Raw genomic sequence first — 12,167 nt, forward strand, 5'->3', positions numbered from 1 at the left:
TGGTATCCAACAGAATTAAGATGGTTTTCTAGAACCGGCAAAGGAGTGAAAGGGAACTGGAGGGGCGCCTGGGTGGCTCAGGTGGTTAAGCGTCTGCCTTGGGCTATGGCCCTGATTTCAGGGTCCTGGGATCGAGCCCCATGTCTGGCTCCCTGCTCAGTGGGGATTCTGCTTCTCCCTCACACTCTCCCTCTGTGCTTTCTCCCTCTATCTCTCTCTCAAATAAATAAATAAAATCTTAAAGAAGTCAGGAAACTGGAAAATACGTGGACTAAATTAAAGACCTTGATTGGATATAGGGGTAGCAGAATTGGGACGGCGCTGATTGAATTAGAATTCGGGTGGGACAATATAGCTGGAACTTGAGCAAAGCATGCTTCATTTAGAGGCTGAAACGTTAGGGGGGACCATTTTCTTAGTCCTAATGTATGATCATTTGGAATCAAGATCTTAAAGTCATAGAAAGCAAGCATTTGTTTTGGTTTTGCTTTTGTTTTTTCCTTTAAAGCATAAAACAGATGAAACAATGACATTTTATATCAGAGAGCGACTTTTTCCTGGTAAAATGCTTTATTTATGCATTCAAAGTACAACTATTACGTGCCTATCATTTTTAGATTTCTTCATTGGGATCTTGTATTTCTGTTGCTAAAAGGGATTGAAGCCTTTTTGCTATCCCACATTATAGTAGTCCGCCAGCCACAGTGCTGCTTTCCTCTGCTTCAATGACTTATGGTCAACCAAGTTCCAGAAGCAGAGGGTCCTCCTTCTAACGTTTGCTCAGAAAGTCAATAGTAGCCCAATGCTACCTCCCAGTGCCTCATCACTCACCTCACTTCACTCGTCATGTAGGCATTTTATCAGCTTACATCCGTAAGAAAGATGGGTACAAACAATAAGATCCTTTGGAAGAGAGGAAGAGATAACATTCACATAACTTTTATTTCCGTGTACTGTTATAATTGTTCCATTTTATGATTGTTGTTGTTAATCTCTCACTGTGCCTAATTTGTACATTAAACTTTAGCATAGGTACATATGTGTAGGAAAAAAATGGCACATACAGGGTTCGATACTATCCTTGATGTCAGGCATCCCGTGGAGGTCTTTGAATGTATCCCCCGAGGACAAGGGGAGACTACTGTCTAATTGATTGTTAACTGGTGTGCAGAATGCTCTAGATTTCTGGATGCTAATCTGTGTCTAGAAAGTTTGTTGAACCCTATTATTTCTAATAATTCATCTTTTGGTGTGACATGATTAGATTTTAATTAGATTGCCTCAAGTGTTTACCCATTAAGGATAATGAGTGTATACATTAAGTGCACAGTAAATGTGTACATTTATGTTCTGTATTTTTTGCCTGCTTGTAGTTTACATAGCACTTTTTTCTATTATGGGACCTCTTTCCTCTTTTTTTGAAAACATGTATTCAAATAATGAAATAGACGTTGAGTTATTTCAGATATTTTTCTGCATGACATAAGATGATGACTTTTCCATTTCATTTGTTACGGTATTCAGTAACACTGCTAGAATTTTTTTTTTAACTTTTTAAAAGATCTTATGTATTTATTTGAGAGACAGAGAGAGAGAGAGAGAGAGAGAGAGAGAGAGCACAAGTGGGGGAGGGGAGAGGGATAAGCAGACTCTGCAGCTGAGCGTGGAGCCTGATGCAGGGCTCGATCCCAGGACCCTGAGACCATGACCTGAGCCAAAATCAAGAGTCCATTGCTTAACCGACTGAGCCACCCAGATGCCCCAACACTGCTAGTTTTTAAAGCCTCCTTGCAGTAATTTATCATGATGTGTTATTCTTTTAATGCCCTGTTGTGGTAAAAATTTGATAAAATTTTATTTAAGGTTTTTGCAACTTTTCCCCTAGATATCATTGACCCTATAGAGTGCGTATCCAGTGTTGGCCCTTCTGGGTTTAGCTTCAAGGTTATGCTTGAAAACAAACTGAGGGGTCCCTGGGTGGCTCAGTTAAGTCAGTTAAGTGTCTGGCTTTGGTTGGGGTCATGATCCTGGGGTCCTGGTATCAAGCCTCACGTCGGGGTCCCTGCTCAGTCTCCTCCTCTCTCTCCCTCTGCCTGCCACTTCCCCTGCTTGGGCTTTCTCTCTCTGTGTCAAATAAATAAGTGAAAAAAATCTTAAAAAAAAAAAAGAAAAGAAACTGAATATCAAACCCTAGAAAAGTTTGTATGAAGTATGAGTTAGAATCCACTTATAAAATGACATTTTAGGTTTTTATGGGTCATATTTACAGTTGTTATATTTCTATTAGGTTTATTAGTATATATAAGCACTCTACTTTTTTCCTTGGACCACTCTGGGATAGTTGTACTTTGAAAAAATTTTCTTTTTTAGTTTTCAAAATTAGTAGCACTAAGTTACTTAAAATATTCAATTATAATTTTTTTAAAAATTCTCTGATAGATTTTCAGCTATATCGCCTATTTTATCATAATGTGGTCTATTTGCGCTTTTCATGCTTATGTCTTTTCATTTTTTTTTTTTTTTAAGATTTTCTTTATTTTTTGAGAGAGAGAGTGAGAGTGTGGGGTGGGGAGGGGCAGAAGGGGGGAGAGAGAGAGAATCTCAGTGAGACTCCCTGCTGAATGGGAAGCCAGATGCTGAGTGGGGAGCTGGAGGTAGGGCTCCATCTCATGACCCTGAGATCATGACCTGAGCTGAAACAAGAGTCTGACGCTTAATTGACTGCACCCCCAGGCGCCCCTGTCTTTTCACTTCTAATGGTCTTTTATAAGAATCAGGTTTTGGTGGTCATTTCTGTTAGGTGTTATGCTCCCTTTGCAATTGTTTTAGCTTATCTTTGTTTTCCTTTCCTTAATTTACCTTTGAGGTTAATTCATTCAGTTTCTTGAGTTGAGTGCTTCTCTCATTTATTTACAAACTAGCTTAATTTTTCTTTTAGTTCAGTTCAATGTTTCTCTTTTTCTGTCTTATGATTTGCCCTAAAATTCTTTTTTTTAATTTTAACTTTACTGACGTATCACTGACATTAAAGAATTGTAAACTATTGGAGGTGAACATTGTGGCGATTTGTTGGATGTACGCATTGTAAAATGATTCCCCCCATCTAAATAATTAATACAACAATCACCTCACGTATTTACTTTTTTATTTTTTATATTTTGGTGAGAACATTTAAGTTCTACTCTCATAAAGTTTCATTATACAGCACAGTTTTATCAAGGATAGTCACTATGTTTTACATTAGATCCTCAGAACTTATTCATCTTATAGCTGAAATTTTGTAGCCTTTTACCAACCTCTGCCTATTGCCCTCAGCCCCCAGCCCCTCCCAACCACTTTTCCCCCTCTGTTTCTGTAAGTTTCAACTTAAAAAAAAAATTTTTTTTAAGATTCCATATATAAGTGATACTATGCAGTATTTGTCTTTCTCTATCTGGCTTATCTCACTTAACATAATGCTCTCAAGGTCTGTGTTGTCCCAAATGGTAGAATCTCCATCTTTCTCAGGAATGAATGGTATTCCCTTGTATATATATACACCACATATTTCTTTTTAATAGAGAAGTTGAAAATTATTTTTTTTATTGAAGTTTAGTTAACATTCAGTGTTATATTGGTTTCAGGTATACAATATAGTGATTCAACAATTCTATACATTACTCAGTGCTCATCAAGATGCGTGTACTCTTAATCCCCTTCACCTATTCCACCCATCCCCCACCCACCTCCCCTCTGGTAACCCTCAGTTTGTTCTCTGTATTTAAGAGTCTGTTTTTGTCTTTGCTTCTTTTTTGTTTGTTTGGTCTTTTGTTTTGTTTCTTAAATTCCACATATGAGTGAAATTATATGGTCTTTGTCTTTGTCTGACTTATTTTGCTTACCATTATACTCCTTAGGTCCATTAATGTTGCAAATGGCAAGATCTCATTCCCTTTTATGGCTGAATAATATTCCATTATATATATACCACTTCTTTATCCATTCATCTATGGATGAACACTAGGGTTGCTTCCATATCTTGGCTATTGTGAATAATGTTGCAATAAACACGGGAGTACAGATACCTCTTTGATACTCTGTTTTCATTTCCTTTGGGTATATACTGGGAAGTGGAATTGCTGGATCCATATGTTAGCTCTATTTAATTTTTTGAGGAACCTCCATACTGTTTTCCATAGGGGCTACACCAATATACATTCCTACCAACAGTGCAATTTTTGCATTGCTTTTCCAATTTTGAAATTAACATTGTTATACCAATTTTCTTTAACTTGCTGTATTAGTGTTTCTTTTGTCATCTATTCATTTTCAAAGATTCTGTATTCTTTTCTTTAGATTTAGCCTTTAAACTTTCTTGAAGAGACTTTCTGCTATCCGGTGGAGTGAGGAGCCCCCGGTGAATCAGGAGAGGCCTCAGAGACACAACTCCAACTGAGGAATCTCACAGAACTGCAGGCTGGGTTAGAACTTGATGCAGAGTGCCTGCCCCACTGGGGAATACTCTATTTTCTTTGGGCACAAAATGCCGACCAGAGTGGCGTCCCCCTGGTGAACCGGCGAGCCTGGAAGAAATATCTTTCCGTTTGTTTAAAAGTTCATGCCTGAATTCCTGCCTCACAGATGTACCACAGCATTTTTCTTAAAGAAAGAATAGAGAAGATGATAATCCCCTACCGACTCAGGTATCTAAAACCTGCCTAAAAACCCAGAGTTGGCTGCTTGTTATATTGCAGCCATGAAGTCTAAGCCCGATGGTCCCCAGAACCCAAGTTATACAGTCAGGACCTTCCACCCAACCACGGAAGAATTTAAGGATTTCAACACATATATTGCTTACGTGGAATCCCAAGGCGCACACCGAGCCGGCCTCGCCAAGGTGATTCCACCCAAGGAATGGAAAGCCAGACAGACCTACGATGATATCAGTGACATCTTAATAGCCACTCCCCTCCAGCAGGTGGTCTCCGGGCAGGCAGGTGTGTTTACTCAGTACCATAAAAAGAAGAAAGCCATGACAGTGGGGGAGTATTGCCATTTGGCGAACGGCAGAAAGTATCGGACTCCACCACACTCGGATTTTGAGGACTTGGAGCGAAAATACTGGAAAACCCGTCTCTACGATTCTCCGATCTATGGCGCTGACATCAGCGGCTCCTTGTTTGACGAAAACACGAAGGAGTGGAACCTTGGACACCTGGGAACCATTCAGGACCTGCTGGAGCAGGAGTGCGGCGTGGTCATCGAGGGCGTCAACACCCCCTACCTGTACTTTGGCATGTGGAAGACCACCTTCGCCTGGCACACGGAGGACATGGACCTTTACAGCATCAACTACCTGCACTTCGGGGAGCCCAAAACCTGGTACGCGGTGCCCCCAGAGCACGGCCAGCGCCTGGAACGCCTGGCCACGGAGCTCTTCCCGGGCAGCGCCCGCGCCTGCGAGGCCTTCCTGCGGCACAAGGTGGCTCTCATCTCGCCCACCGTCCTCAAGGACAACGGGATCCCCTTCAGTCGGATCACGCAGGAGGCTGGCGAGTTCATGGTGACGTTTCCCTATGGCTACCACTCCGGCTTCAACCATGGCTTCAACTGCGCAGAAGCCATCAACTTCGCCACCCCGCGCTGGATCGATTATGGCAAGGTGGCCTCCCAGTGCAGCTGCGGGGAGGCCCGGGTCACCTTTTCCATGGACGCCTTCGTGCGCATCCTGCAGCCCGAGCGCTATGAGCTGTGGAAGCGCGGGCAGGACCGGGCTGCCGTGGACCACACGGAGCCCGCGGCGCCGGGCAGCCGGGAGCTGCGCGCCTGGAGGGAGGTGCGCGCCCCCGGGAGAGCCGCGCTGGGCCTGAGGCACCTCCCTCCGCGCCGCGCCCCGCGCGCCCTGCGGCCTGTGGCCGCTGGCCCGGGCACCCGCCGCCGCACCCCTCTGCGCCCGGCCTCCGCGCGCCCCTTGCCCGCGCAGAGCTCTTCCTCTGATGCCCAGTCCGGGGCTGCCCCCGCCCGCACCTCCCGGGGGTCTGGCCCCACCCGGCCACCGCCGCCCAACCCCTCTGCCCCAGATCTCCAGCCCCCCACTGGCAGGTGTGGTCCTGGTCGTCGTCCTCGGGAACAGGGTGCTCAGGGGCCTAGCATCCAGGCCCGGGCCAAGAGGCGCCTGTCGGTGGGAACAGGGCACGCAGCTCAGCACTGCAAGGCTCAGCCCCTTCCTGTGGATGGAGGCTGGATGGACAAGCCCGCACCACCGAGCCCTGGATTCCAGGTTTATTTTGAGGCTTCTGGGTGCTGTTGTGCCCCTGATCTTCAAACCTTAGGGCCCCCATTGGATCCTGATAATCCGATGCACCCTGGCCCGTGCCTGCTATCCCGGGACGGTATTATAGTCAGCTTCTCTGACAGTGTTCCTCTGGCTCCTCCAAATGGAACTCAGAGAAGATTCCCCAGGCATGCTGATGGGGACTGCGGCGCCCCTCTGACCCTCTCTGAGGTTGTAATGATGGACCACACTTATGCCTCTGTGAAGCCGACCCCAGCTCCCGCTGCCAGCATCTCTTGCATCCCTGACTTTGATCCTCTGGGGTTGAAGCCAGAGACTGCTGCCCTTTTTGAGTCCTGGGTTGTGTTCAGCCCTGATGGAAGAACTTCAGCCTTCTAGCTGTTGACTTTTAAAGATTTTGCCCAATATGGCTGTATCTGACCCTCAACCCCAGGAAGCACAGAAGCTTCCAGATTAGCAACAATTCCAGGCTGGGCCTGTGAGAGTACAGGTGCTTTGTCTCCTAGAAAAGACACGTTACCAAAGATGCTGGAGACTTTCTCCTGCTAGGACAACCAGGACTCCCAGCGAGTGGCTCCCAACAGCTGCCCATAGAATGTTGTATTAGCTTTCAGGGAATCTCAGCCCACCCCTGAACACTAAAGTTCTGTGGTCTCTGCCTTGGCCTAGATGCCACGGTTGCTGGTTGTTTCTGAGGTCACCCCCAGGGTATCTGCCCCTACAGTAATTTGGGGCAACATTGGATGTTGCTGAGAATCTGACCGAGCCCCTTGGTCCTCATATTGCATCTGGGCTTCCGAGTCGCCGATCGTGGCTTCCACTGGGCATTGCTACGGCCACAACTGAGCCCCGGGAGCTTCTCACGCTTCTGCAGCTCCGGCACACCCCACCTCCCAGGCCACTGCTCATGTTGCAACAAGACCTCATGGAGTCTGTCAGCCAACTCGGCCTCAGGGATGCTTTTAACTTTGTTGATGTGTCTTAAAGTTGTTATCTATAGTGTGTATCTGCAAAGCAAAGAAATGTTAAAATCCTTAAAATATATATTTTAAAATATATTTAAAACAAGACAACAGGTCCAAAATGGAGGGTCTTGTGCTAAGCCCCATATCACGAAACAGAGACTTAATTGGAGTTTAAGCTGTCTCAGAAATGGAGGTTTAAACCAGCTAATCAGGAATCGCCTGACCAGTACTAGTTAGGTTATCTGCCTGCTAGACTCCCCCATCCTTTAAGTATCCCTGCAATACCCAACCCAATTTTTTGCCTAGTATAACTTCCTTGTTCCTGTTCCCTTCTGCCTTTGAAAGTCTTTCATTTCAGAGCTCCTTTCTATCTGCTAGATTGGATGATGCCTGGTTTGAATTGATTTCTGCTCAAATAAACCCTTAAAATTTTTACCACGCCTGTTTTTCTTTTAACAGTCTGAAACTGAGTGATTCAGAATAGTTAAAAGAACAAACAAAACTACGCCAAACAAAATACAAGCAGAGAGCAGGAGTCATGGGTCTTAATATCAGACAAAGTAGAATCAAAACTAAAGGGTACATAGAAAGGCTTTTTATCATGCCAATGGCTAAATTTCACCATGAACATACAGCCGTCATGAATATCCATGCAACTTTGACAAACTGTAAATTACTTTTCAGATGAAAAGCAGATTTTAAAACAGAACAGGTTGAAAAAATCACATCAAAATAGGAGAATTTTGTGATACTATGATTTATAATAAGAAATAGACATTTGGTCTTCATCCCCGTTTCTGGCATAGAGCTCCTAAAACCCTTGGAATCTCATAAGAAATAAGAATGATAAAGGTGTCTTTTGTTACGTTAGTGATGTGATTTTTGGAATGCCCCTAGGTCACCTCAATGTGTTTAACCAGAGAAACCAACCTTGTCATGAGAAGGTTGGACCTTTCAATCCCACCAGCTTGACCTCCCGGGAGGAGATGAGAGGCTAGAGCTTGAATCAATCTCCAGTGGCCAATGATTTAACCAATCAGGCCTAGGTAATGAAGCCTCCCTAAAAGCCTGAAAGGACTTGGTTTGGAGAGCTTCTGAGTTGGTGAATACTTTGGGGTGCTAGGAGAGGGCAAGGAAGCTCTGCACTCCTTTCCTATACCTTGCCCTATGCATCTTTTCTATCCGGCTGTTCCTGAGTCATATCGTTTTATAAATAACTGGTGACCTAGTAAATAAAATGTTTTCTGCATTCTGTGAGCCATTCTAGCAAATTAATCAAGCCAAAGGAAGGGGTCGAGGGAACCTCTGGTTTATAGCTAGTTGGTCAGAAGTACAGGCAAGTGCGCGGGGCATTGGATGGGGGGGGTAAGGGAGGGAGTGCAGCAGTCTTGACCCTTTAACTTGTAGGACCTGATGTTATCTCCAGGTAGTAGTTTTTTTGTTACAGGATTTTTGTTCCCTTAGTGCCTGGGTTCTCCGTTGCGTCACTTCAAAGAATGAAGAGGTAGACCAGACAAAGAGTGGTGGACAGCAAAGCAAAGCTTATTGAGCAAGAGTACAAAGCTCCCAGAGAGGGAGGGGAACCCGAGTGGGTTGCCCCTGGAGTTTCTAAGTTTAGGGAGTTTTATGAGCTCTTTTGAAGAACTTTCTTAAGCAATCAGGGTGTTCTGAGTCATGCCAATCAGGGCTTTATTCACGTATCTATCTACTTATTGTGTTAATGTCCACGTGCTGATGGCCCCTTTTTGCTGACATCTGGGGGCTTATGTCTTAACTGCCCCTTGCCCGTGACATTGACAGATGCTTTTGTGGTTAATTGTCTTATTTTAGGAGGTTTTACAAAAGTCATTTCTGCAAAGACTGCAAAGCGGAATGCCCATGTAGTCCTGTCTAAGCTGCAAAAGAGGATGTCAGTGCTGTTTTATTTTAGCTGTCCCGACTCTGTATTTTCTTGTTGGGGACCCAGGCTCTGACTCCCTAACTTTTCATTTGACTCCTAACAGTTTCAGAATTGAGTTGAGTTCTCCGACATCCTGTTGGTGTTCTGAGCATTAGTGATGGCGCTGGTGTGGGGAAACTGGAATACACATTGGAATTGCGTGTTCAGAACCCCCTTTACCTTAGCTAGTGCAAGACAGAAAAAATGGACAAATGTAAGGATGTCAAAAACTTAAACAGCATTAACAATAGGCAGAACTTATGTACCTGGTAATAGAGAATACTTGTTTTTGTCAAGTGCCAATGGATGAATCACAAAAATTGACAATATATTAAGGTGAAAAAAAAGCACCAACACATTCCAAAAACAAAGTAAGAAAAAACCCTTAGTGATTATCACACAATAACACTAGAAATTAGGGGTGCCTGGGTGGCTCAGTCGGTTGGGCATCTGACTCTAGGTTTTGGCTCAGGTGGTGATCTTTGGGTCCTGGGATGTGGCTGCGCACTGGGCTCTGTGCTGGGTGTGGGGAGTCTGCTTGAGAATTCTTTCCCTTTCTTATTTTAAACAAACCCCCATTTAAACCGCCCCCCCCACTCACATGCTCTCTCTCTAAAATAAAAAACAAAACACCTAGAAATTAATTTTTTAAATCAGAAAATATAGAGGTCTTTTTTCCTGGAAAGCTAAAAATTCTTAGTTGAATGACTTGATCTGAGCCATATTTCCAGGGAACAAGGAAACAGAATAAATATTGGTTAATTATATGACCTCTGGAGTCAGGCTGCCTGATTTTGAAACCTAGCTTCACTCTTACCACAATGTGTGACCTTGGCAAATTACTTAATGGTGATGACTCCGTTTCCTTAACTGTAAAACGGGGACACTAACAGCACCCACCTCATATGATTGGTATGTTGGTTCTATGACTTAATACTTGTAAAGTGCTAAGATGGATGCCTGGGACCCAAGAATCATTATTGGAGTGTTGTTAGTTAAAAATGAATGAAATACACATAGGAATATGTGAGATTCAGTTAAGATAGTATTAAGGAAAATTTACAGCCTTAGATATTTTTATCAACAAAAATTTTTTAGAGTTTTTTTTTAAGATTTTATTTATTTATTTGAGAGAGAGAGTACAGTGAGAGAGAGAGAGAGAGCACACAAGCACGAGCAGGGGGCAGAGACAGAGGGAGAAGGAGAAGCAGACTCCCCACTGAGCAGGGAGCCCGAGGCGGGACCCAATCCCAGGACCCCGGGATCATGACCCGAGCTGAAGGCAGACGCTCAACCAACTGAACCACCCAGGTGCCCTTTTATCAATAAAATTGAAAGAAAAAAATACCTGGATTAAACATCAGTCTCATAAAGTTAGAGAAAAAACGAAGGAAGTAGCAAGAAGGAATTTATAATATTAATTGAAAAATATAAAATAACTAATAAATCAACAGAAAGATCAGATAATGTGGATAATTTTCTAGGAAAAACTAATTGAAACTGATTTCAAAAAAGAAAGAAAATCTAAAACATATATTTCTATGTAGGAAATAAAGAAACATATCAAAAAATCTGCCTCTTCAAAAATCATTAGTGCCAGATAATTTTTCACAGCATAATGGTGAGACCTTTACAAAGCAGATATTTCCATATCTCCTAAGGCATTCAAAAAGAAGAAAAAATTCAAAGTTTTTTTTTAAAGATTATTTATTTGAGAGAGAGAGAGAGAGGGAGCGCACGTGTGGGCACCGGAGCATGCACGAGCTGGGGGGAGGGGCAGAGGCAGAGGGACAGGCAGGCTCCCGGCTGAGCAGGGAGCCTGAACCTGGGCTTGACCCCAGGACCCTTAGATCATGACCTGAGCTGAAGGTGGATGCTTAACCGACTGAGCCACCCAGATGCCCCGAAAAAATTCAAAGTTTTAAAACAAGCACAACATTGATAGAAAAACCTAATAAATTGCATGATGAGAGCGAATAATAGGCAGATGTTCTTTATGAATATCCATGCAAAAGTTTTAAATTAAAATTAAGTAAGACAATGTAACTACATTATAAAAATAACATAATGACTAAATAGGGTTTATTGTAGGAAGGCAAAGATGGTTTAAAATAAGAAAATCTGGTAATATAACTTACCTTGTTAATAGTTCCAAGAAAAAAAGTTATATGACCATTTTCATGGATGCTGTTACCCATTTGACAAAATTTAACACTCCATCTTGTTTTAACACACCCCCACGTATGAATCAATGAATAAACACTTCCTTAAAATGAAAGCATTTTCTCTATCTAGTTAGCTATTTTAGCCCCAAAGCTAGCATTTTACTGAAGATAGAAATATTTGAGACATTTCTACCAGCAATTAAAATAGAATTAGAGGTATAAACCAATGCAAAATATTAGAACTTTAAGTGATAGAAGGAAAATGACAAAATTCGTCTTTTTTTTTTAATTAGGTATGATTAAATACCTGGAAAACCCAAGGAGGAGGCTAATTAAATCTTTTTTTTTCCCCCTCTTACTTTACCTTAGCAAGGCTCTGTGCTCCCAGATTTGCTTCTTGGGAGAAGAATTCAATCAAAATTTTGTTGTTCATCTAAAATGAGTAGCAAAAAGGAGAGAAACTTGACTTCTGATATCATGACCTGAGCTGAAACCAAGAGTCAGGAGTTTAACCAGCTGAGCCACCCAAGCGCCCCACTTCCTTTTGATTCTCTTAAAAACATTTTCTTTAGTTTACTTTATTGTAAGAAGTCAGTATACAATACAAATAACACAAAATATTTGTTAATTGACTATGTAATCAGTAAGGCTTCTGGTCAACAGTAGGTTATTAGTTAAGTTTTGGGGGAGTCAAAAGTTATATTCAGATTTTCAACAGTTTGTTACCCCTAAACTCCACATTGTTCAAAGGTGTACTGTATTTTAAACTTTCTACCTTTTCCAGAACTTCCATTTTATCACTCCTCTCATTTTTAGGCAGATGA

At 42.7% G+C, this 12,167-nt stretch overlaps 1 protein-coding gene across 1 annotated transcript; it reads left to right on the plus strand.

Moving 5' to 3' along the window:
• The first annotated feature begins 4,732 nt into the window (after positions 1-4,732).
• Positions 4,733-6,652, plus strand: LOC135362238 (lysine-specific demethylase 4D-like). The gene has a single exon (XM_064575859.1). It carries the CDS (start codon positions 4,736-4,738, stop codon positions 6,650-6,652), a length of 1,917 nt encoding a protein of 638 aa, XP_064431929.1. The 5' UTR covers positions 4,733-4,735.
• Positions 6,653-12,167: the final 5,515 nt, after the last annotated feature.

This window comes from Mirounga angustirostris, unplaced genomic scaffold (assembly GCF_029215605.1).
Source record: "Mirounga angustirostris isolate CCGP_5_RB_7025 unplaced genomic scaffold, mMirAng1.0.hap1 SCAF_13, whole genome shotgun sequence".
Classification (NCBI taxonomy): Eukaryota; Metazoa; Chordata; class Mammalia; order Carnivora; family Phocidae; genus Mirounga; species Mirounga angustirostris.

Coding starts and splice junctions, on each gene's coding strand:
- LOC135362238 (XM_064575859.1), top strand. CDS start 4,736: ATGAAGTCTAAGCCCGATGGTCCCCAGAACCCAAGTTATACAGTCAGG.